The sequence below is a fragment of the Coenobita brevimanus genome, chromosome 12 (assembly GCF_032717465.1).
Source record: "Coenobita brevimanus isolate Jiangsu-jjx chromosome 12, ASM3271746v2, whole genome shotgun sequence".
NCBI lineage: Eukaryota > Metazoa > Arthropoda > Malacostraca > Decapoda > Coenobitidae > Coenobita > Coenobita brevimanus.
Window position 1 is genome coordinate 4718455 of NC_136965.1, and position 21112 is coordinate 4739566.

Genomic DNA, 21112 nt, shown 5'->3' on the forward strand with positions numbered 1-21112 from the left:
ATCAAGATATGTTTCTTTTTGTTGGAAATTGATGTGATAAGAAACTTGAAAGGGCATTGCATTGGTTTTGATGGATTTTATAAGGTGGAACACATGACATGGATTTGGCAGCTCTTTATTAACTAGACAGTTGACAGAATAACTATATGAAAATTGTATCTGAAGTGTATCTTAAAAAAAAAAAGAAGTGCAGATGGTTTGGCATGTGAGATGGAGCCAGGATTCTAGAGCCATAAATTATGAGTGAATGAGTGCTTGGCCTGTTTTGCTGGACATGATATTGCTAATTCTCCCACCTTTATACTCTCCTTTTATCTGGATTCTACCTCATCCCATCCTTAGGTAGGAAAAGGGGCAGGATGATGATGATAATTCTGGTGATGATGATCTTCTTTGCGACAGGTTTGGAAGGGAGTGTGAAGGTGATACATGGGGAGTTGGAACAAGCCACCAAAGAAAATCCCCTATTGCTCAAGAATGTTTGTGCTACTAAAAAGCTTGGTTTCTCTGATGTCATAATGCCAGGAGATGTAAGGTAGGTAGGTTGGCCGTAGGTTGAAGTGCATTCATTCATTTAATTTCAGGACTTATAGCATAAAAATCTTTATATGTATATATATATATATACACTCCATTTATATCTTTTAACTGGCTGGACACTTCATCATTAACTATTAATACTTATGTGTGTATAATAAAGCAACAGCTTGGTTCAGAATTCTTCTAATGTCATTGTGGAAGAAGTTCTAGTAGTTGCCATTATTATTCAGCCATTGGTTTGTCATTAAGTTTATAGCAAGCAAAACGTTGTTAGAATGTGTGCATAATGCTATCTTGAAATATTGAACAGAATGGTTATTGCAGTCGGTGAGAATGAGAGGGCAAAGGAAGGAGTATGTATAGTTGTGAGTAAAAGATGGAAGAGGAGCATAAGACAGTATGGATCAGTTGGGTCAAGGATTGTGTGGGTAAAGTTGAAAGTTGGAATACAAATGTGGGCGATTGTGTGGGTAAAGTTGAAAGTTGGAATACAAATGTGGGCGATTGTGTGTGTGTATGCACCAACGCAAGATCGTGCTAGAAGAGTGAGAGAAGAGTTCTGGACAAATGTAGAAGTGTGCATGGAAAAGTTTGGAAGGAACGAGAGGGTGTTTTTGATTGGTGATATGAATGGTAAAGTTGGGAATGTGAAGGTGGATGGAGTAGTTGGTGAGTGGGGTGTGCCTGCTGAGATAGATGAGAATGGGAGTGCGTTAGTGGACATTTGTGCTGGGAGGGGGTTGGTGATGGCCTGTACCCTCTTCAGGCATAAAATGATCCACAGGTATACATGGCGAGTGATGAGAAGGGTGGGTGGTGAACTGAATGAAAGGAAGGCAATGATTGATTATGTGTGTGTGGATGAAAGGATGCGAAGATGTGTAAAGGATGCAAGAGTGTATAGAGGTTGGGGGAAGGCAATGATTGATTATGTGTGTGTGGATGAAAGGATGCGAAGATGTGTAAAGGATGCAAGAGTGTATAGAGGTTGGGGGAGTGGACTTTCTGACCACTACTTGGTGGTGGCCAGAATTAGAATGCAAGTAAGATGGAGGAATAGAAGAAGGGAAAGACGAGAGGAAGGAGTAGTTGCAAGGAGAGTGGAAAGGTTACAAGAGGATGAGAAAAAGGCAGAGTATAAGAGAGAAGTGGAGGAACGATTGGGCAAATATGAATTGGAGCAGATGGGAGACGTGGAAGGTGTGTGTAAGATATTTACAGAAGAAATATGTGCAGCATGTGATGTGGTGTGTGGAAGGAAGAGAAGACGGAGGGGGGTGCAAGGAACAGCGTGGTGGACTGAAGAGGTGAAACAGGCTGTGGCACAAAAGAAGAAAGCATACAATGAATGGATGAGAAATAGGGGCGTGGAAGAAGTTGAGAGGTGGAAGAGAGAGTTATATGTGGAAAGAAAGAGAGAGGTGAAAAGATTAGTAAGAGAGAGTAAGAAGAGAGTGGATGAGGAATTTGGAAGAAATTTGAGTGTAAAGTGGAGGGACTGTAAGAAAATGTTCTGGAGAGAGGTGAAAAGAGTAAGACAGGGTGGAAGTGAAATTAGCAGGGGAGTGAAAGATAAAAATGGTAGATTGCTAGTGGAGAAGGGAGAAAAAATGAGCAGATGGAGAGAACACTTTAAGGAATTGTTGAACGTAGAGGATGGAAGTAATGCGAGTATAAGTGGCTGGGGAATGGCTGGGAGAAGGAGGGAGGTGAGAAGACAGGAAGAAATCAGTAGGATAGAAGTTGTGGAAGCAATGAAGAAAGTTAAATCGGGGAAAGCCCCAGGAATTGATGGAGTGTGTGGTGAAATGCTGAAGCATGGGGGAGAGATAGTAGTAGAATGGATGTGGAAGATGTGCAGATTGGCCTGGGAGGAAGGTAGAGTCCCGGAGGATTGGAAGTCAGGTATAATTATTCCCTTGTACAAAGGAAAAGGGGAAAAAGAAGTGTGTGGTAATCATAGGGGCATTTGTCTTCTTAGTATAATAGGAAAAGTGTATGGTAGGATACTTATAGACAGAGTTAGAGAAAGAACAGAGAAATTAGTTGGAGAAGAACAGGTAGGCTTTAGGAAGGGAAGAGGTTGTGTAGATCAGATATTCATTCTTAGATCTGTAGTGGAAAAGTTTCTAGAGAAGGGAAAGAAGTTGTATGCGGCTTTCATGGATTTGGAGAAAGCATATGACAGGGTGTATAGACAAGGATTGTGGAAAGTGTTAAGAATATATGGAGTAGATGGGAAGTTGTTGAATGCTGTGAAGAGTATATACGATGGTGCGAAGGCTGCAGTGCGTGTGGATGGTGAACTAAGTGAATTTTTCTCTTTGAAAGTTGGTTTGAAACAGGGATGTGTCATGTCTCCATGGTTGTTCAATCTGTACATGGATGGGGTAATAAAAGAGGTACAAGGTAGGGTAGTGGATGTTGGAGTGGCCCTGGTGAGAGAGGATAGTGTTTGGAAACTCCCTGTACTGTTGTTTGCAGATGATACTGTGTTGTTGAGTGAAGACGAAGGGGAGCTGCAAGGGTTGGTGGATGAGTTTGAGAGAGTGTGTAAGAAATGGAATGTAGGGAAGAGTAAAGTGATGGTCTTTGAGAGAGGTGAAGTCAGTGAATGTACGGCGAGGTTGGATGGTGAGGAATTGGAAAATGTGAGTACGTTTAAGTACTTGGGTAGTGTGATGAGTAAGGATGGAGGTTTGGAGGGTGAAGTGCTTGAAAGGGTACAGCAGGGAAGAAAGGTTGCTGGTTCTTTGAAAGCAGTGATAAGAAACAGGGAAGTGAGCATGGAAGTGAAAAAGTTACTACATGACAGTATTGTGATACCAACTCTAACGTACGGAAGTGAAGCTTGGACATTGTTGGAAGGACACAAGTCAAGAGTGAGAGCAGTGGAAATGAGTTATTTAAGAGGAGCCTGTGGAGTCACGTGGAGAGACAGGCTGACGAATGAGGATATAAAGGAGCGTTGTGGTGTTGATGTGGATGTGATAGGAAGCGTTATGAGGAACACACTGAGGTGGTTTGGCCATGTGGAGAGGATGGAGGGTGAAAGACTGACGAAGAGAGTGTATGTGAGTGAGGTGGAGGGGGGAAGAGGGAGGGGGAGGCCGAGGATGAGATGGAGGGATGGGGTGGAAAGGTATATGAGAGAGGGGGGTGTGAGTTGGGAGCAGGGGAGTGAAATGGCGGGGGACAGGGCGACTTGGAGGCGATTTGTTTGTGGCCACCCCAAACGGGATTGAGGCGTCTGGCAATAGATAGATAGATAGTTAGGTTATTGCATGTATTACCTCTGTGTCCTAATACTGCCTGTATCACCCCCCAACAGAAATGACTTGTACCTAACATTAAACAGTGGAGAATTTGAGAGAGGTGGCAAGTCAGTTGGTAAGAACATTGAAGTGACTGTGTTGGCTCTAGATGCAGAAGGTAACCCATTGGAGGTAAGAAGCAAATTATTTACAATTCACCAAACAGAGTTCTGTTGTCTGCCAAATTTTATCATTTTTGGCATATACTGTATTATTATTAACCTCCTTCAGTCAGAGTTCTCTTTCAAACTGAATAAAATTGTTTGGCGGTAGTCAGCTTTCAAAAAAAAAAAAAAAAAAAGAACTTACGGGTCAGTTGAGAATATTTCTAACCCATTCAGTTAGTGGGCTTTCTCCTCAGCCAAAAAAATCATATAATATCAGGTAGAATAAATTAAAAGCCATCCTCTGATTGAAGGGATCAATGTGGCCTCGGAGACCAGTACCACCTAACTTCTGTTTCTTGTAGTGTATATATGGTGGGATGGGGCACGATGGAGTGGCAGAGTATGCATCAATGATCATGTATCACAACAACTCCCCACGCTGGAATGAACGTCTGAAGGTGGCCATACCCATCGACCAGTTCTCAGGGGCCCACCTCAGGCTGGAGTATAGGCATTGCTCAAGTTAGTACATTATTTGGATTTGTACCCCCCTTTATTGTGGTAATCTTGACTTCCTTAAAAAGTGGCATCATGACAGCTTGCAGTGGTCAGGTGGTGAGGAAACTTGTCTGTTGTTAAAAAACACACATGCATTTGATCCAAGGCTTGGGCAGGGGACAGTTAGAATTTTTTTTTATTTTGTTAAAGCACTCTTTATTGATCGTGCACAAAACCTCCCCTCATTTCATAAAACATTCTCGCTGGATAGTATCACACTAGTCTTGAGTGAGACTGCCTAGCTTATAATCAGTATGGAAGGTTGGTGTGTTAATGCTAGAAATACAGTATTGATCTGTAGTACCTTCACCATATGGCAGAGAGCACAAACAATTCCTGAGGTTTTGCTCATAGTAAGAGCTTCATATACTGCTTGGGAATTAGCAGGCCTAATGAAGCCAAAAAGAATGCCTAGGGAAAGTAGAAACCATATGGGGTGGGAGGGGAGCATTCTACTTTCTTTGTCATACGTGGAGTATGCAGACATTTTGTGCCTCAGTGTGTAGCTGACCTGAGATGTGTTTTCCTGCATAAAGTATTTGTTTGTGGTTTTAGTTTTTAAATGTTTATGGTGCCATAACTTGAGTGTTTTTTCTCATCCTCACTGTGAGAGAAAAATGTTTATGGAAACCCCTTTTTCTTTTTATTCAGAGTACAAATACCAGTAATAAAAGTCACAGATTATACCATGTAATTCAGTAATATAGTTGTATGTAATAAATAATGTCAATATTTTTTGTCAGACTAAGCATATCGTCTGAAGTATTTCAAATGCCTTTTGGTATACAGTATTGTAGTTTATTACTTGTGCTCCACATTATTGTTCTCACCCTTTGTATATCAGTATATTTTTTCAATTTATGAAATATTTCAGCACGTGAGAAGAATGAGAAGAAGCTGTTTGGATTTTCGTTTATCCGGCTGATGGAGGATGAAGGTGGAACAACACTTCGAGATGGCTCCCATGAATTGTGTGTGTACAAGTGTGATGAGCGGTCTCGCCTGGCAAATCCCTCAGAGTATCTAGCCATGCCATCACTCTCCTGTCAGGCCATAGATTTTGTATGCTCTTTACCTTTTCAGCGGTCACCCAAGGAATGCATTATTGTTGATACTCTACTCTGCTCCACCAAACTCACTCAGAATGGTGAGTTCTTTGCGCATTTCTTTGATATGCATTATAATGAACAGTTGCTTAGATATTTCAAATTATCTCCCTCAAAATGATGACATACATTAATTCGTCATCTTATGTTGGTGCTTCAGTCCAAAATATCACTTCTGACATACATTTGGTGCCATACATTAGAACCAGCAGATCATCTTTATAGGTATTAATAAAACTTTAAACACAAGTGTTTTTGGAATTTACTTAGGAAATATGAGTGAAACTGAGCATGGAACTGGTAGCATACGACCGAGACTTGTTGCAGTGAGTAATTATTTAGGTATTGGTAGAGGCATTATTTCACTTCACCTGTATGAAAAGTTTCCCCATAGCTGAATAAAATCCTCTGAAAGGAGCAAGCAAATAAAGACTACGTAAGAAAGCCAACATCTGAGTGAATGATTAATCTGTACTTTTTCCTCAGCTTGTCTTTAAAGATTAGGATATCAAGTTATATTTAGTCAAGAGTTAGAGCTTGTGAATTGTAACATGGGTACTTCATAGATGTGAAAGCATATTATAATGTAGCTTGTAGATGACCTGAATTAAGAGTGAAGATATTACCCACTTCACCGAGTACTCTTGTGACAATTCTCGTGCTCAGATGGTTTCCTCTTTTGTAATGCAGGGTCCTTTACACCCCTTTAATTAGTGGGAGATAAGATGGGATAAGAATACTGAGTTGGAGCCATCATTCCAGGGAACTTGAATGATGTGTGAATGAGTGTTTGGCCCATTTTACTGGCCATGGGTTTGTAAGTTTTCCCACTTTTGTGCTTTCCTCTTTCTTGTTTCTAGATTCTACCTTACCCAATCCTTAGGTGCATAGAAAGGGACTGTATGATGATGAACAATTGATTTTTAAAAAATTAATATTATTATTATTATCATCTCCATCCTTCTTTCCTTCCATTCTCTTCTGTCTTTCTTTCCTTCATTCTTTCCTTGTCCTTCTGCCTACGAGTGACTTTACACTCCCTCTTCTGCCTTTCTTTCCTTCATTCTTTCCACTTCCTTCAACCTGTGGGTGACTCTACACTGAGTGACAAGCCAAATGGTTTCCTGTGCACCAGGAAACCATTTACTACGCCGGGTGGTAACCATATAACCAAATTTTGGCGCCTGTTGGTTTAGTGGGTAATTATTGCGCTCCAATCAGATTGAGCCGATGAAGGTTTATATCCAAGGGGTGGTTGGGGTTGATTGCTTATGTAATGCCACTCAGGGATGAGTGAGGCTGGTCACTCTCATCTTAAATGTTGGGACCAACTGCCTAGCCCCGGGCTCCTACGCTCCTCATGGGGCAATGTAGGATTGGATGATGAATGAATGATTATTTATTTTTTTTAAATGCTTCCTTCTCCTTTGCTGACCCCATCCTAAGGTATGAAAAAGTAGTGAGGAAGATAATATTGATAATTAAGATGATGACTTATTTGCTACATTTTAATTATTTTGTTTTCAGTTGATCTTTTGTCCTTGCTGAGGTGGCGTTCAGCCCCAGATGGCATTGGTGAAACTTTATCAAGATTAACTCGAGTTGATGGAGCTGAGACAGTCAAGTTCCTACAGGATGTTTTAGATGCTCTGTTTGCCATGTTCTCTACTAATGATGGAAACTCCACTCAGTATTCAGGTCACGTCTTCCAGGCATTGGTAAGATCTTAATTGTTCTTTGTGTGTGTGTGTGTGTGTGTGTGTGTAATTGTTCTTTGTGTGTGTGTGTGTGTGTGTGTGTGTGTGTGTGTGTGTGTGTGTGTGTGTGTTGACCTCTAGGTGTAGGCTTGATAGTCTGTTCCCTGAAGACCAGTAGTCCTCACATGTTTCACACATCTTGATGTCCCTAAATGGGTGCTGATATCCATTCTCTATATTGCATACATGTTAGGACTGTTTCATTTTAAAGGTTACGTGCTGGTGGGTCCTGTGGAAGACCAACAAAGCCTGCTTTAATAAAATTCAGAACATCAGACTGTTCCTTGATTCAGCCTTGGATCACTTTCACATTCTCTAGGATAATAGACTACTTTTGGAACTGTTTGACCACCAGATCTAAAGGGAAGGCAGTGTCTTTACAGTATACTGAAATGAATTATTGTATGGCCCATTTCACCGGCCACACTTTTGATATTCTCCCTCTATTATGCTTTCTCATTCCTTGCATTCGGGACCCTACCTCACTCTACCCTAGACAGGGAAAAAGAGGTCATGATGGTGATGATGATGATGATGATGGAATTGTACTCGAAGGTTTTTAATATTGTACTAGAAAGCAGCTCATATAATTATGTTTGAAGTCTGTTATCACAGGAGATAGAAATTAAGTGTTAATAATAGTGATGGTGATGATAAATGAGTAGATTATTTTATGAATATAATATTGTGTGTGATATTTTGTAATTACCCATTTAATGTTAGCATTTCTTTTTGTAGGTTTTCATCTTTAGCCTTCTAGAGGACAGCAAATTTGAGCATTTCAAGCCAGTTATGGATGCTTATATCACTGGACACTTTGCTGCTGCTTTAGTGTACAAGTAAGGAGTGCATATTTTGTATAGTTAATACATGAGAACAGATACAGTTATGATGTTTGATTATTGAAATGTTTTAAAATGGAAAGTATGGGAAAGGATTGTATATTTCTGTGTGTTGTGATTCATCCTTGTCCTTAGAAGTCTATACTTTGAATACACTGGAGTATAGTTTATATTTTGAGCTTATGATATGTGGTCCCACTTGTTATAGCAGCTAATATATGGATTATTTTTATCGAGTATGAGGGGATAATTCGTGACCTTGGTCTTCTAAGGGTCAGTGAGTGCCTATCACCTATTCAGGCTTACCCAGGAGGACAAACGAGAACAAATACTAAGCACAGTTTACATCTAGCTTCATAGAAAGTTACTAGAATGGAAACTCTTGGGAGAATAGCCCCCAGCATCTTCTTTAATTTAAACTAGAGATTTGGTGATCTCACTGCCTAACATTTGTGTCACAATCAATCTTGTACATCCTGTGAAACAGTAGGGAGGGAGATTGTACCAGTGGCCTTCTTTGTTGCCTGATAAATATCCCCAAGAGATCAGATAGCGTTGCTCTAAGTCTGCCTGTCCCATGCGAATGTGGAGAAAAGTTGAGAATGATGATAATAAATTGATATAAGATAAGAGTTGTTTTGTACGAGTTTTCTTGCAGTTGCCGTTTAAATAATCACGTGGTTTCCCCTTTCAAATCCTTAATGGAATTGTGCCGGCTGTTGAGCATGTGAGATTTTCCTATATTAATTTATATATATATATATATATATTTTAATTGTGTACCCTTCAAGTATTGTCAGTTCATAATTGTAAGTACACTACCTCTGATCATGCAAGGCCATGAGGTGGTACTTGGCAGAGTTATAGCAATGTCTGTACATTCCTAGGGCTCACCTGTAGAGGGTTATAGCCTTAAACCTACCATCTTCAACAATTGTAAGTTGATAGTCATAAGTACATAAGTTAGGTTATGTGTTTTTATGCAAAAAAATTATGTATAGTGCATGAGATTCTTTTTGTATATTTTTCTCCCATTATTTATAGTGTTAATGGATTTTGATATTATGTTTGTTAATTATGTAAGAGTGTATTGTATTTGTTAATTAGCCACTGTCTTACATTACAGAGGCCTCATAAGTTGTGTGAAGCATATGTCTGACCACTGCCCTCTGACAGAGAAACAGGAACCTATTTTAAGAAGCTTTTGTTCCCTTGAGTACATCTTCAAGTTTATCATCCAGTCAAGGCTGTTGTTTGCAAGGGCAACGGGTGGACAGAATGAAGACTCATTTAGACTGGATGTGGATGCACTCTTTGAATCATTTGCTCACATGTTGATGAACCACCTAGAGAACATTGAAACATCACAGGTACTCTCACTGTTTTAATTGCAATATAATGTCTGTCCTCCTGTTGTGAATGCTGCTGCCAACATTTTTGCATAGAAAATACCGTAGTTAACTCCATCAGTCCAGTGACAGACTTTTACATTATATTTGTTCTACCGCTAAACATTTTTGTTTAGTTCAGGAGAGACTTTCTAACTGGGTTGTGCATAGTCATTGTTAATTCCTTCAGAACCAGAGATTTTTTTTTTTTTTAAATAAATTTGTCTGAAAATAACAAGAAGAAACTGAAGCTTACATGATAGTAGTTCAAGGGTTAAGGGCATTCTGTAACATTAGGTGGGGGCACCCACCATTCACTCACTCGGTGTAGTGCTGCTTTTGGTGTCTTCTGTTTCCTCTCTTTCTTCCTTCCTTCCATTTCTGTCTTTCTTTCCCTCATTCTTTCCTCTTCCTTCTGCCTACGAGTGACTTTACACTCCCTCTTCAGTCTTTCTCTCTTTCATTCTTTCCTATTCTTTCTGCCTATGAGTGACTCTAAGCGACAAGCCAAATGGTTTCCTGTACACCAGGAAGCCATTTACTATGCTGGGTGGTAACCATATAGCCATTTTAAGGCGCCTGGTGGTTTAGTGGTTAATTAAGGCACTCCAGTCTGATTGAGCCAGAGTAGGTTTATATCCAAGGGATGGTTGGGGTTTATTGCTCAAGTAATACCACTCAGGGATGAGTGAGGCTGGTCACCCTCATCTTAAACGTCAGGACCTACTTGCCTAGCCCTGGGCTCCTACGCTCCTTATGGTGCGACGTTGGATTGGATGACGGATGGATGGATATACTGTATATATATATATATATATATATATATATATATATATATATATATATATATGAAGTGGTGGTAATTTTAATTGGTTATATACAGGTAAGGTTGTTGGAGCACTTGCAGGGAACCTGTGACCAGCTGTGCCGTGTACTGAGTGCAAGGGAAGTGGCCAACCACCTTAGTAACCTCTTCAATGCCACACCAGTGGAAAGCACCAGGAACTTAACCAGAGCCAAGCTCAAGGCTATGAAAAATGCAGTTAACTCTTCAATATTTGATGATGATGGTGAGTGTTGTCCAGTTGTTTTTTTATCATTATTGGTTTATACTATTATACCATACACTGCCTCGTACACGTCACTCCCTACAAATATACCACTTCCAGTGTCCACTCCATGTGACCCTAATGCTGCCACATGATAGATGGTTAAGAGGGTACAATTCCCATAATTTTGTTCATTTGAGCACTTCATGGCATTGTGAAATCAAGACTCAGTGACCAAAGAATTATTGAATGCTATGTGTAAGTTGTGCTTAATAAGGTGTTTACTCAGAAAGTAGAGCAGTTTTGACTTGACTTGGACCCTCCATAAGTTGGGCCAAAGCTGTTTTATCTTCTGAACAAATAGCTTTTCCGTATATGGGTATTTTTCTTTCATTTGAACAATTGGAGGAACTGAAATAAATACCGTGAGCCGGGGTGAATTCGGACACGGGGTGGTTTCGGACGAAATTTGCATAAAAAGATTAAATGCTACGCAGCTGCTAAACGAAGAAAGATATCGTATATATTTAAAAGGGATAATGTTGCATAGGTTTTGTAAAATGTTATGTATAATTATCTTTTTAAAATATTATGTTCCACTGGTGAATATATTGTAAAAAAGACAATGCTATTTTTTGGTGAAAAAATGAATACGGGAAAACTTGGTCTGGTGTGAACGAATCATAACAAACCGCACGCTTATACACATTTAGAGGTTTACTTTAACGTCTAACTTGAAGATTGGAACAGAGAAAGGGTTAAAATCTGCATTTTAAATGTATGTAAACATGACATGAGTGAATGTGTACGCATTTTTGGGATTTAAAGGGGTAACTTCGGACAATGGATATTTAAAGGGTTGAGGTCAGACAGCATATCTAATTTGCTTTTTTTATATGTAATAAAACATATTTTGTACAATGTACACAGTCTGCATGCTTATCTTTGTTTTTGCTGCTAAGAAATATGATGTGAGAACACATATTATTTAAGTTACCATATGGTACGGTACCGGTATGATATCCTTATAGTTCGTCTCCACTCCCTCCTCTTGTTCCTCATTCCTAACTCCTGTTTCTCCTTCCCAAGCTCCTTCTCTCATTCCTTCCCAAGCTCCTTCACTCTTTAGCTCTTTCCTTCCCTATCTTCTGTTCCTCCATTCCAAGTTCCCTTTAATTAGGCATTTAAATAGCCGGCACGCTTTAAACCGTCCGGTCAGTCAGTCACAATCGTGCCTTTAACCTGCGCATAGCGTGAGAATGTACTCCCTATAATGTATATGTATAATCAACTAAACTGGGGTTGTAAGTCAATGGAAAATTTATTTTTTCATCTATTTTTGCTATATATCACTACTATTTACTTGTAATTTTTCTGTATTTTTTTGTATTTTTTTCAGCAATTTTTTTAAAAGTCGCGCAGTGTCCGAAGACCCCCCAGAACTGTCCAAACATTCAGCTGAGCTACTAGGGGCCCATTTCAGTGCATTTCTAATGAGTGTCCAGGGTCACCCCAAGGCAGTCCGAAGTCTCCCCAGTCCGGGGTGACCTCGGACACCTATAAAATATTTTACTACGTCTAGATGGAGGTACTGAGATTATCTGGCTGTTAGATACTTACAGGTTATTGGCTCACGTACGTGTGTAATACTTAACATCAGTATTTTGGCCAAAATAAATTGTGTCAGGATGAAATAACCTTCAAAATCGTACGAAGTCACCCCGGTTCACGGTACTCATTAAGCTAACACTTTTACAATGAATACTTTTACCATATATAGGTATACAGTTATTTCTTCTATTTGCATATTTCACAGCAGCAAAATTAAGCTGTTTTATTACCATCGTCCTGTTATTGAAATTGAACACAGAAGGATTTAAGTAATTCCCTAATTTCTTTGTTCCCTTATAAGAGTACTTGCAATCTTATATAATTAGCCAGCATCCCACATAACAGAGGGTAGGCAGCAACAGTACAGAAAGGTCAGACTTTCTCATCATGAACACATCCTTCACAAGTACAGTATTCACAAAAAATTGGAGCTTGTCTGCACGTTCCTACCCCGAGGTAATAATACAGTCCTCTCTGTTTTCCACAGAGGGTAGAGCTTTGTTACTGGAGACAATATGTACCCATCTACGTCAGCATCTGGACAGCCGGCTGGAGCTGGTGCTATGTGGAGAGCTGCTATCAGATATCATCATTCTTACTCACAAGCATACAAAAAAGCACCCTCACAACAAGGTATGATATCAAGCATTTCAGGGTATTTTAATGTAATATGCATGTTATAATCACTCCAATCTGATGACTATGTTATTGTTGCCACCAGACATGTTTAATCAGCTTTGGAGAAAAGTTGAACATAGTCTTCATTAGCCTTTTCACTACAAGTGGACTGGTCTTAGCTAAATACAGTAATTTTGTTGGATGGTAGCAAGAAAAGAGTAAATACATCATCAGATTGAAATGATGATACGGCCGATGAATGGGCATAATGACAGTGGAACAGTAGTACTGGTAAACATTATTGGTTTTGGTGGGACACAGAAAGGAATGTGGTATCCAAGAATGGGACAGTGGCATAAGTGAAAAATGCAGTGAAGAGGTTGAGGAATGGGATGGCAGAATATGCAGAAGTGATTAAATTTAGTGTAGCCCTGGAATGAAATTTGGGAATGAAATATGCCAGAAAGCTTGGAGGATTGGGGTTGTAGTACCATTAAAGAAGCTTTATTTTATTTTATTTTTGTGTGGTATGTTGGGACGCTCACCATCCTTTCACTCGTTGTAGTGCTGCGTTGGGTGTCTTCCCTTTCCTCTCTTCCTTCCTTCTTCTTCTGTCTTTCTTTCCTTCATTCTTTCCTCTTCTTTCTGCCTACGGGTGACTTTACACTCACACTTCTGTTTTTTTTTCCTTCACCCTTTGCTCTTCCTTTTGTCTGTAGGTGGCTCTACACTGAGTGACAAGCCAAATGGTTTCCTGTACACTGTGAAACCATTTACTACGCTTGGTGGTAACCATATAACCAAATTATGGTACCTGGTGGTTTAGTGGATAATTAAAGCGCTGCAGTCGGATTGAGCTTGGGCAGGTTTATATCCAAGGGGTGGTTGGGGTTTATTGCTTATGTAATTCCACTCAGGGATGAATGAGACTGGTCACTATCATCTTAACCCTCTCAGGTGCAGGTGGTTTGAGTCGTTAGATTGTTTAACAACCTGTAAAGCGCACCATGACACGAATCGGGTAAAAAAGAATACCAAAATATGACACACCGGCGGGAAACTTGTGTTCTCCTTTGTTTGACATGATGTGCATCATGGTGCTTTGTACAGGATGGTATTTAATGACTCCATTGGAGTCCTTGCATGAAAGAGTTAAATGCCAGGACCAACTTGCATAGTCCCGAGCTCCTGCACTCCTCATGGGGCACCACAGGACTGGATAATGAATGAATGAATGAATACACTGTAAATAAGTATTTAAATACATACAGTAAAACCTCCATAGGTTGGAACTCTTTTAGTTGGGATTATGCTTAAGTCAGCATGGCATATGATATTCGTTGATGAAAATACATTAAGACCTTAGTATAACGGAGTATTTGGGGCCCAAGCCATTCTGATAAAAGTGACATCTGGACTTCCTCCTGCTAACCTGGACTTTTTCAGATATTACAGACATTAGTCCAGGTCACACCAATGGTTTTTGAACTGTTTTCATTACCATTGCAGTACTGTACTGTATTATACCTTCACTACAATAATCAGATGGTATAATATATATAATAATACTGTACTGTACACTGATAAACATGTCTTTCATTTACCTTATTGTGATGAGCATAGCTGAAGTGGTCAGGCAGTCCGGACTGCTTCTGGCTTTATCAGATTTTTTCCAATATATAAGAATTTAGTCCGGTAGCTCCTCGATTCTGATAAAAATGAATTCCGGTCTGTTTAAGTCCGTTATATCGAGATTTTACTGTAATTTAAATTTTTCTAAAAAATTTTTATAAAAATCCTGGAAAAAACTCCCGTAAGTTGTAAAATGTTGTCTAATGGAAACCCAGTCTTGGCATGATGCACTAGGTTTATCATGTTTTAGCCTGTGAGGGCCCGTGATCATCAGTCAAGCATCTGCCACCACTCGCGTTGGTACTCTCTCGCGCATGCTCCTGTAATGACTCCATGTACTGTACAGTACTTTTATTTGTTACCAGCATGGCTTCCATGGCTCCAGATTGTTGCACAGAAGTGATTGCGTGCCCCCCAACACCTCTGCATCCTACCAAAAGGCCCTCCTTATGCTTAGATTACACCCTCCGCAAACATGGTAAATGATTTTTTTTCTGGATAGTTTGGAGTCCTCACACTTTCCATAAGTCGGAATTCCAGTGAAATCGGAATGGCCTCAGCCTTTATTATTCCTACTTAAAGAGGTTTTACTGTGTATAATATATATAGATAGATAGATATATGGGGCCTCTGTGGTACAGTGATAAAGTGTGCATTTTCGTACACTGAAGAACGAGGGTTCGCGCCCCGCCAGGGTAATAAACTTTGGGAGCGTTTTTCAGGCCACATACTGCATTGGCGGACACAAGGGGTGCTGTGGTTGAACCAGTGTCGTATACTATAAAGAATGCTTGCACCCAGTTGGCTTGCGCCGGCCGATTACACTTGGTTCACAGACAACACACACATCCAAAGCCACTTCAACTACAATTACACTTACAAGCACTTCTCACCCTACATGCAGTCTCTGCTAGACAGCCTAAGCCACTTGGTAGAGATACATTGGCTGTATCATCCCCACTTCGGTCGGGATAGGCCAGTCCTACGGTGGACACACAGATGGCTGATGCGATGAGATGAGATATATATACAGTATATATATATATATATATATATATACATACACTGTATATCTATGTATATATATACATTGTATATAGTTCCAGCACAGTGTGTATCCAGCATATCAGCATTTGTGATCTATCAGTTATGATTATTTTTCCTAGATTGTAACTCATATGTTTGAAGATTTATATTTAATATACTTTGTATTTTCCCTCTCTAGCTACCAGCAACTCTGCATCAGGATGTTGAAATGATAATGGTGAAGTTGTTCGATGTACTCGTTCAAGTTATCCTGACACTAGAAAGATCAGCACCAAGTTCAGTAAGTACAGTATTTTGTCACATGATTGAGGTACTGTATAGTAATTTCATTGATTGTACCATCTGATACACAAGTTCACCTACTGTTCCACTGCATCTACTTAATACAAAGGAGTGTCTGTTACTTCCCCACAGACACATCATATAAAGGAGAATCACTTATGGGTATATTAATTTATAAAACCTGTTTCAAGTTAGGAATATTAGTCAACAAATGAAAGTGAGAGGTAGAGGAGGTGAGAATTTGATAAACTTGGGTCCTTGAATGTATCTGTCTCTTACGGTACACTATTTACATCACTGGTTTCAGAGTGCAGATATGAACTTGATGTACTGTATAACCTGTTCATTGGTATTTTTTCACCGAGACATATCATCCTGACTAATGCAGGATGACTTTGCATAGTACTGTAGTGGAAGTGTGCCAGTCAAAAGATTAAGTATCTATGAGAAGTTGCCTGACTGGGGTATTTAACTACATTTTACAAGTGTAATTAATATCCATTCATGTATTATTTCAACTGTTATTTGAGATTATTTGGTATAAATATTGGTAACATAGTGAAGTTGGTGAGTACCAGTAAACCAGAGTATGGTATTGTGATGAATGTGAAGCAAAAGATAATGCAGAATGTATCATGCATGTGAATGCAGAGCATATGATTTGGTGTTTGATGAATAAGTTGGTGGTCTGAGTGCAGAATTCAAACACGCCATCACCAGATGTTTAATTTACCTACTGACAGTTTCATGGGTGAGGACTAACAGAATATCAGCAGTTATAAACACTGACTTAATACATGATGAAGAGATTTGGTCATCTCTATAGAAATTAGTGCCATGTGAAATGACCTTATTACCATTTTCTTAACTATGAAAGTAACATGATTGCAACATGACCAAAATCGTGGAAGGTAAATTTATCAACTTGGTTCGTCACTTGGCATCCATCGTATCCTGTCGGACTGCCCATCCATCAGTCCAGTGATGTATGTCAGATTTTTTTCTTGCTACTGCCAGATGGTTTTATTCAGCCATAATGAGACTTTTCAGAATGGAGGAGTTAGATATAGCATTCAGCAGCCACATGACCAATAGAGGTCAGTCTTGATTTAGATAAAATTGTTTGGTGTTAACAGGAATTAAATTTAAAAATATGTCATTGGATTGAAGAAGTTTACTATGGCTTCACTGTAGTTATTTCCACCATTGGCTGTGAAATACAATTTTGAAAAGCTTTATGAACATTACACAGTATTATTCAACTAAAAAAAAAAGCTGACAGCAGCAAGAAGATTAAAAACTGACTTGTATAACCTTTGGGCCCCGCATAGCTGGAAGGGATTCCCAGGACAGTGTTATATTTCAAACTTCTGACTGTTGCATAAGTCTTTACAGTTTGCTTCACATTCTCTTGCTGTGCTATAGAATTATTCATTGCCCTTTGCAATAATCTGTGGATTTTCAGAGATACAAAAGCAAAGATGTGATTTTTATGCCATGCACATTCCTCTTGGTGAAGAGTAAGGTGTTGCTGTACTTGAGGGGACCTTTGTTGAAGAATTGGTTCTTTGCAACTGGAAGCTCTTCATGTGTAAACCAGTGGCCCTTGGATGGGATGAATTGATTATGTGACCCTTTGATCAGTAGTGTGTGCTTTTATCCAGTAAACTATAGCAGTTGCCTGCAGCCTTATAGTACTGTACTTAGCATTGGTTACAAGTGGGCTTGAGCCTTCTTCTGTAGGGTGGCTAAAATTTCTCTGTTCAAGGATTTTTTTTTTTTTCCTTTTCATGCAGAAATCCTTTCTTCCCTTATTTTTACATAAATGCCCTATATAATATTTTAAATTACAGTATAGGTCAACCTTGTTTTATGGTCAAGTTATGTTCATGGAAAATCAGTCGGATAATGATCACTTCTATATTGAATGTAGGGATAGTAGCAATTATAATAAGTGAAATTGGGAATTGTATATTGATAAATTGTGTTTTATAGGTGAACTTATAAGTCAAAATGGGGATCATATATCAAAAAAAGGGTGCTAAAATGTTAAGATTATAGTACTGAATGATTGCACAATGGTTGATCATAAAATGAGGTTGACCTGCATAGCACTTCTTTAACCCCTTTCTTGCCACAGGCACCAGAAGGTGCATGACACAAGTGTCGCCAGCATCAGTTTAGTACGCTACGCAAAAATTAGTGTAACAATTTTGGATGGAAACAGTGGTCATTGACATGTGTACACAACCCTTCTCAACCATCCCAAGCATTTGGACTGTCAGCATTGTATGGGATATCGCTATGGCAGGATGTCATCCTTGTGCTTGCTCCCAGCCCACCATCCCCTCCCACTGCCAGTCTGTGTACTCCCACTGCGTGCTTACTATTCTGGAGCTATGGGGAGAACTCTTCCCCATGGGTGGGGAGAGTTAAAAAATGCTCATTAGATCTAGAAGGAAAAGAAAAATCATTTTATTGAAAGTAGAAAAAATGGTTATGAGGCTGCCCTGGGGAGTACAACACAAATTATTTCCACATGTTTGGCAAGAGAGGGGTTAAAAACAAGGTTTGTGTATTTTTATGTCAAGCATGAAAAAAATGCTCTACTGCACAGTAATAATTCTTGTATTAAAAATTCGTATTCATAATTTTTTTTTTTAATGCTTTGTTTCGTTGTACAATAGTACTGTATGAAATCAGTACAGTAATATTAGACTTGGTATTATTAGAGTATTTATTGTGTATGACTTTCTGTAGGAAACAAGCACTTTAATAGCGGATGTGATGGGGTTTGCACAGCTCCTGGCAGCATTCTCCACTCAGTGTGTGCCCACTCACACAGCAATGACACTGGGAAGCCTCTGCGCCTCCTCCATGCACGAGGATGCACTGGTATTTACCCAACCTGTGTCCAGTTGCAGGAATGGGGTTTAAGGCTGTCTTAATACTGTGCTCTTTGTTCACTTGTGTACCGCCTCACTACTCATGTTAACCACTTCACTATGATGACAGGTTTGGTTTTATTGCTATTGACATGATTTTACTCAGCTCAGGAGAGAATTTTTTACACTGAAGGAGTTAAATATAATCTCTAGCAACCCCTTCCCATATCATGTTTTCCTGATCTGAGTACAATGATCTTACAATAGCAAGAACAAAGTAGAAGTTATGTCCTCAAGTTGAAGGGGTTAAATAGTCTAACCATACTCATATTTCTGTATTATGTATGCTTGAGACCTGATCCATAGTTTCTGCTCACCCTCTACCCCATCCCCATGGCTGAAGGGAAGTCATAGCCATGGTTTTACATTGAACATAGTTGTTGGTTGTTTGCAGGTTTATTTAAGGCCACATCCACATCAGAGGCTTGCTGTCACAGGTGGGAGTTTTGTATCCACATAACCCATACAAGTGGACCTATACTGAATGCAGGTGGGTACAGGCGAGAACTTCTGTGGGTTGCAGTGACGAAAAACTCCCACCCGTGTCAGCAAGCATTTTGGTGTGGACGCAGCCTTAAACTACACAAGTAATGGTATAGTTGGGAACTGTTTCTCACACAGTCCAAAAAAAGCTCCATATTACTGTGTCATCATAACAGTGAGAAACAGATCCCTGTTAGATATGCAGCCCTTTCCTCAAGGCAAGGGTAGAAATTGAGGGTAAACAAAAAATATGGTTGATGAGTGTACTTGCCTTTACTTTACCAGAGTTTTAAGGCTGTTGTTTAATACACTGTTCATCATCTGTTGTGTACTGTCTGAGAACTTGATGTAATGAACACTTTCAACCTTTGAGTCAAGCCTTTGGACTGAGGATTTGAAATTTTCTTTGTCATCCTCCATAAACTTTTTGCAAGAATAATTATCAGCCCCTTTACTATGATTGCCATGTTAATTTTATTTATGTTAATATCATGTGATTGTGTTCAGAGTCAGGGAGATTTCTCAAGCTGAAAAGGTAAAATAAAATCCATTAACAAGTTCTGTTTGAAAAGTCTACTATAGTTGTGAGGTAACATAAAGATGTAGTGAAGGGGTTGAGGCTTTACTCATGATGGGTGCAGTGTTTCCTTTGTTTAGAAGTAGAAGACACAAGCACTGCAATATTCAGAGCTATATAATTTTTGCTCATGTTGCTCTAAGCATGCATAAGGCAAAGTAATGAGTTTGTAGATATTTTGATTAATAATAGAATTTCTAAAATATTGCATGAATGCACTATTGGGACAGTAGATACTCAACATATGGAATTTCCTTTGCCTGTCTGCATTCCCTTATATAACATTATCTTCTGAGTATGTGAATGCACCTTCTTCAAAGTAACTGTCATTTGCTCCATTAATTGCATACTGATTTCTGTGCTGTTGTCTTTTGTCTGTTTGATAAGTGATGTATAAAAAAAATACATCACTTTTGACCTCTCAGAAGTGATGTACTTTATATTTAATGCTCTGCTGCATATCAGCAGTGAACTGGGATCTTTACAGAATGATTCAGTGTTTTGTGAATGTCTGTGAAAGTTGAGGTTTAAAATGAATTGTAAATAAGAGTAAGTAATGGTTGTTGAGAGAAGTGGCTCAGTATGATATGCTGATGAATGGAGAAGGCTTATTGTACTGGAAAAGGTTGCATATATCGTTGTAGTGTGAGATGAAATGAGATGTAAATATTTAAAAGCGTGGATAGTAGAGTGGCTTAAAGAAAAAAGGTAGGTGGTACTATGAAGGCCTTGATATGAAATGGAGGACTGCATATGAAGGTGGCAAGAAGACTACATAAATGTGTTAGAGGCCACTTCAAGTTACTAGTGTGAGGCTGTATTTGGCATGAATTTAAAATATCAAGAGTGAGAACAGTGCAAATGGGACTACCCCTTCAGCCTGAGGATATCCTTTCCATTTTGTTCTTGGTATTTCTAGACAGTTGCATTATATTCAGCATGGAATAGACTCTTTGAATTGGTAGAGTTAATTGCAGCCTACATTAACTGCATCTCTACCTGGAGGCTTCCCCACATATAAGATAATCTGGAAATAGCAAGAATAAATTAGATAATATCCTTCTGTTCAGGGGGTTAAGATATATTATGTGGGTCTTGAAGTTGGATTGGGTAAGAATTGTATAGGTTCGTGTAAGATATGTTGGCAGATATTTTTGGTAAAGCAGCCAGCTTGTTCTATATATTACAGTGCTCAGATGGCTTATACAGAACAGAATAAGAGTTTCATCCAGAAAAGCAATTTTTTTTTTTTTTTC

General features: G+C 39.2%; 1 protein-coding gene across 1 annotated transcript in view; it reads left to right on the forward strand.

Moving 5' to 3' along the window:
* spg (dedicator of cytokinesis spg) overlaps nt 1-21112 on the forward strand; it is a 66530-nt gene that overhangs the window by 21487 nt on the left and 23931 nt on the right. The window contains exons 12-22 of the mRNA XM_080283034.1: nt 403-535; nt 3872-3986; nt 4324-4483; nt 5394-5666; nt 7153-7343; nt 8121-8221; nt 9351-9594; nt 10496-10682; nt 12760-12905; nt 15748-15849; nt 18612-18746. Of these exons, the coding sequence (XP_080139160.1) occupies nt 403-535; nt 3872-3986; nt 4324-4483; nt 5394-5666; nt 7153-7343; nt 8121-8221; nt 9351-9594; nt 10496-10682; nt 12760-12905; nt 15748-15849; nt 18612-18746 (1787 nt within the window). The remainder of the gene's footprint in view (nt 1-402; nt 536-3871; nt 3987-4323; nt 4484-5393; nt 5667-7152; nt 7344-8120; nt 8222-9350; nt 9595-10495; nt 10683-12759; nt 12906-15747; nt 15850-18611; nt 18747-21112) is intronic.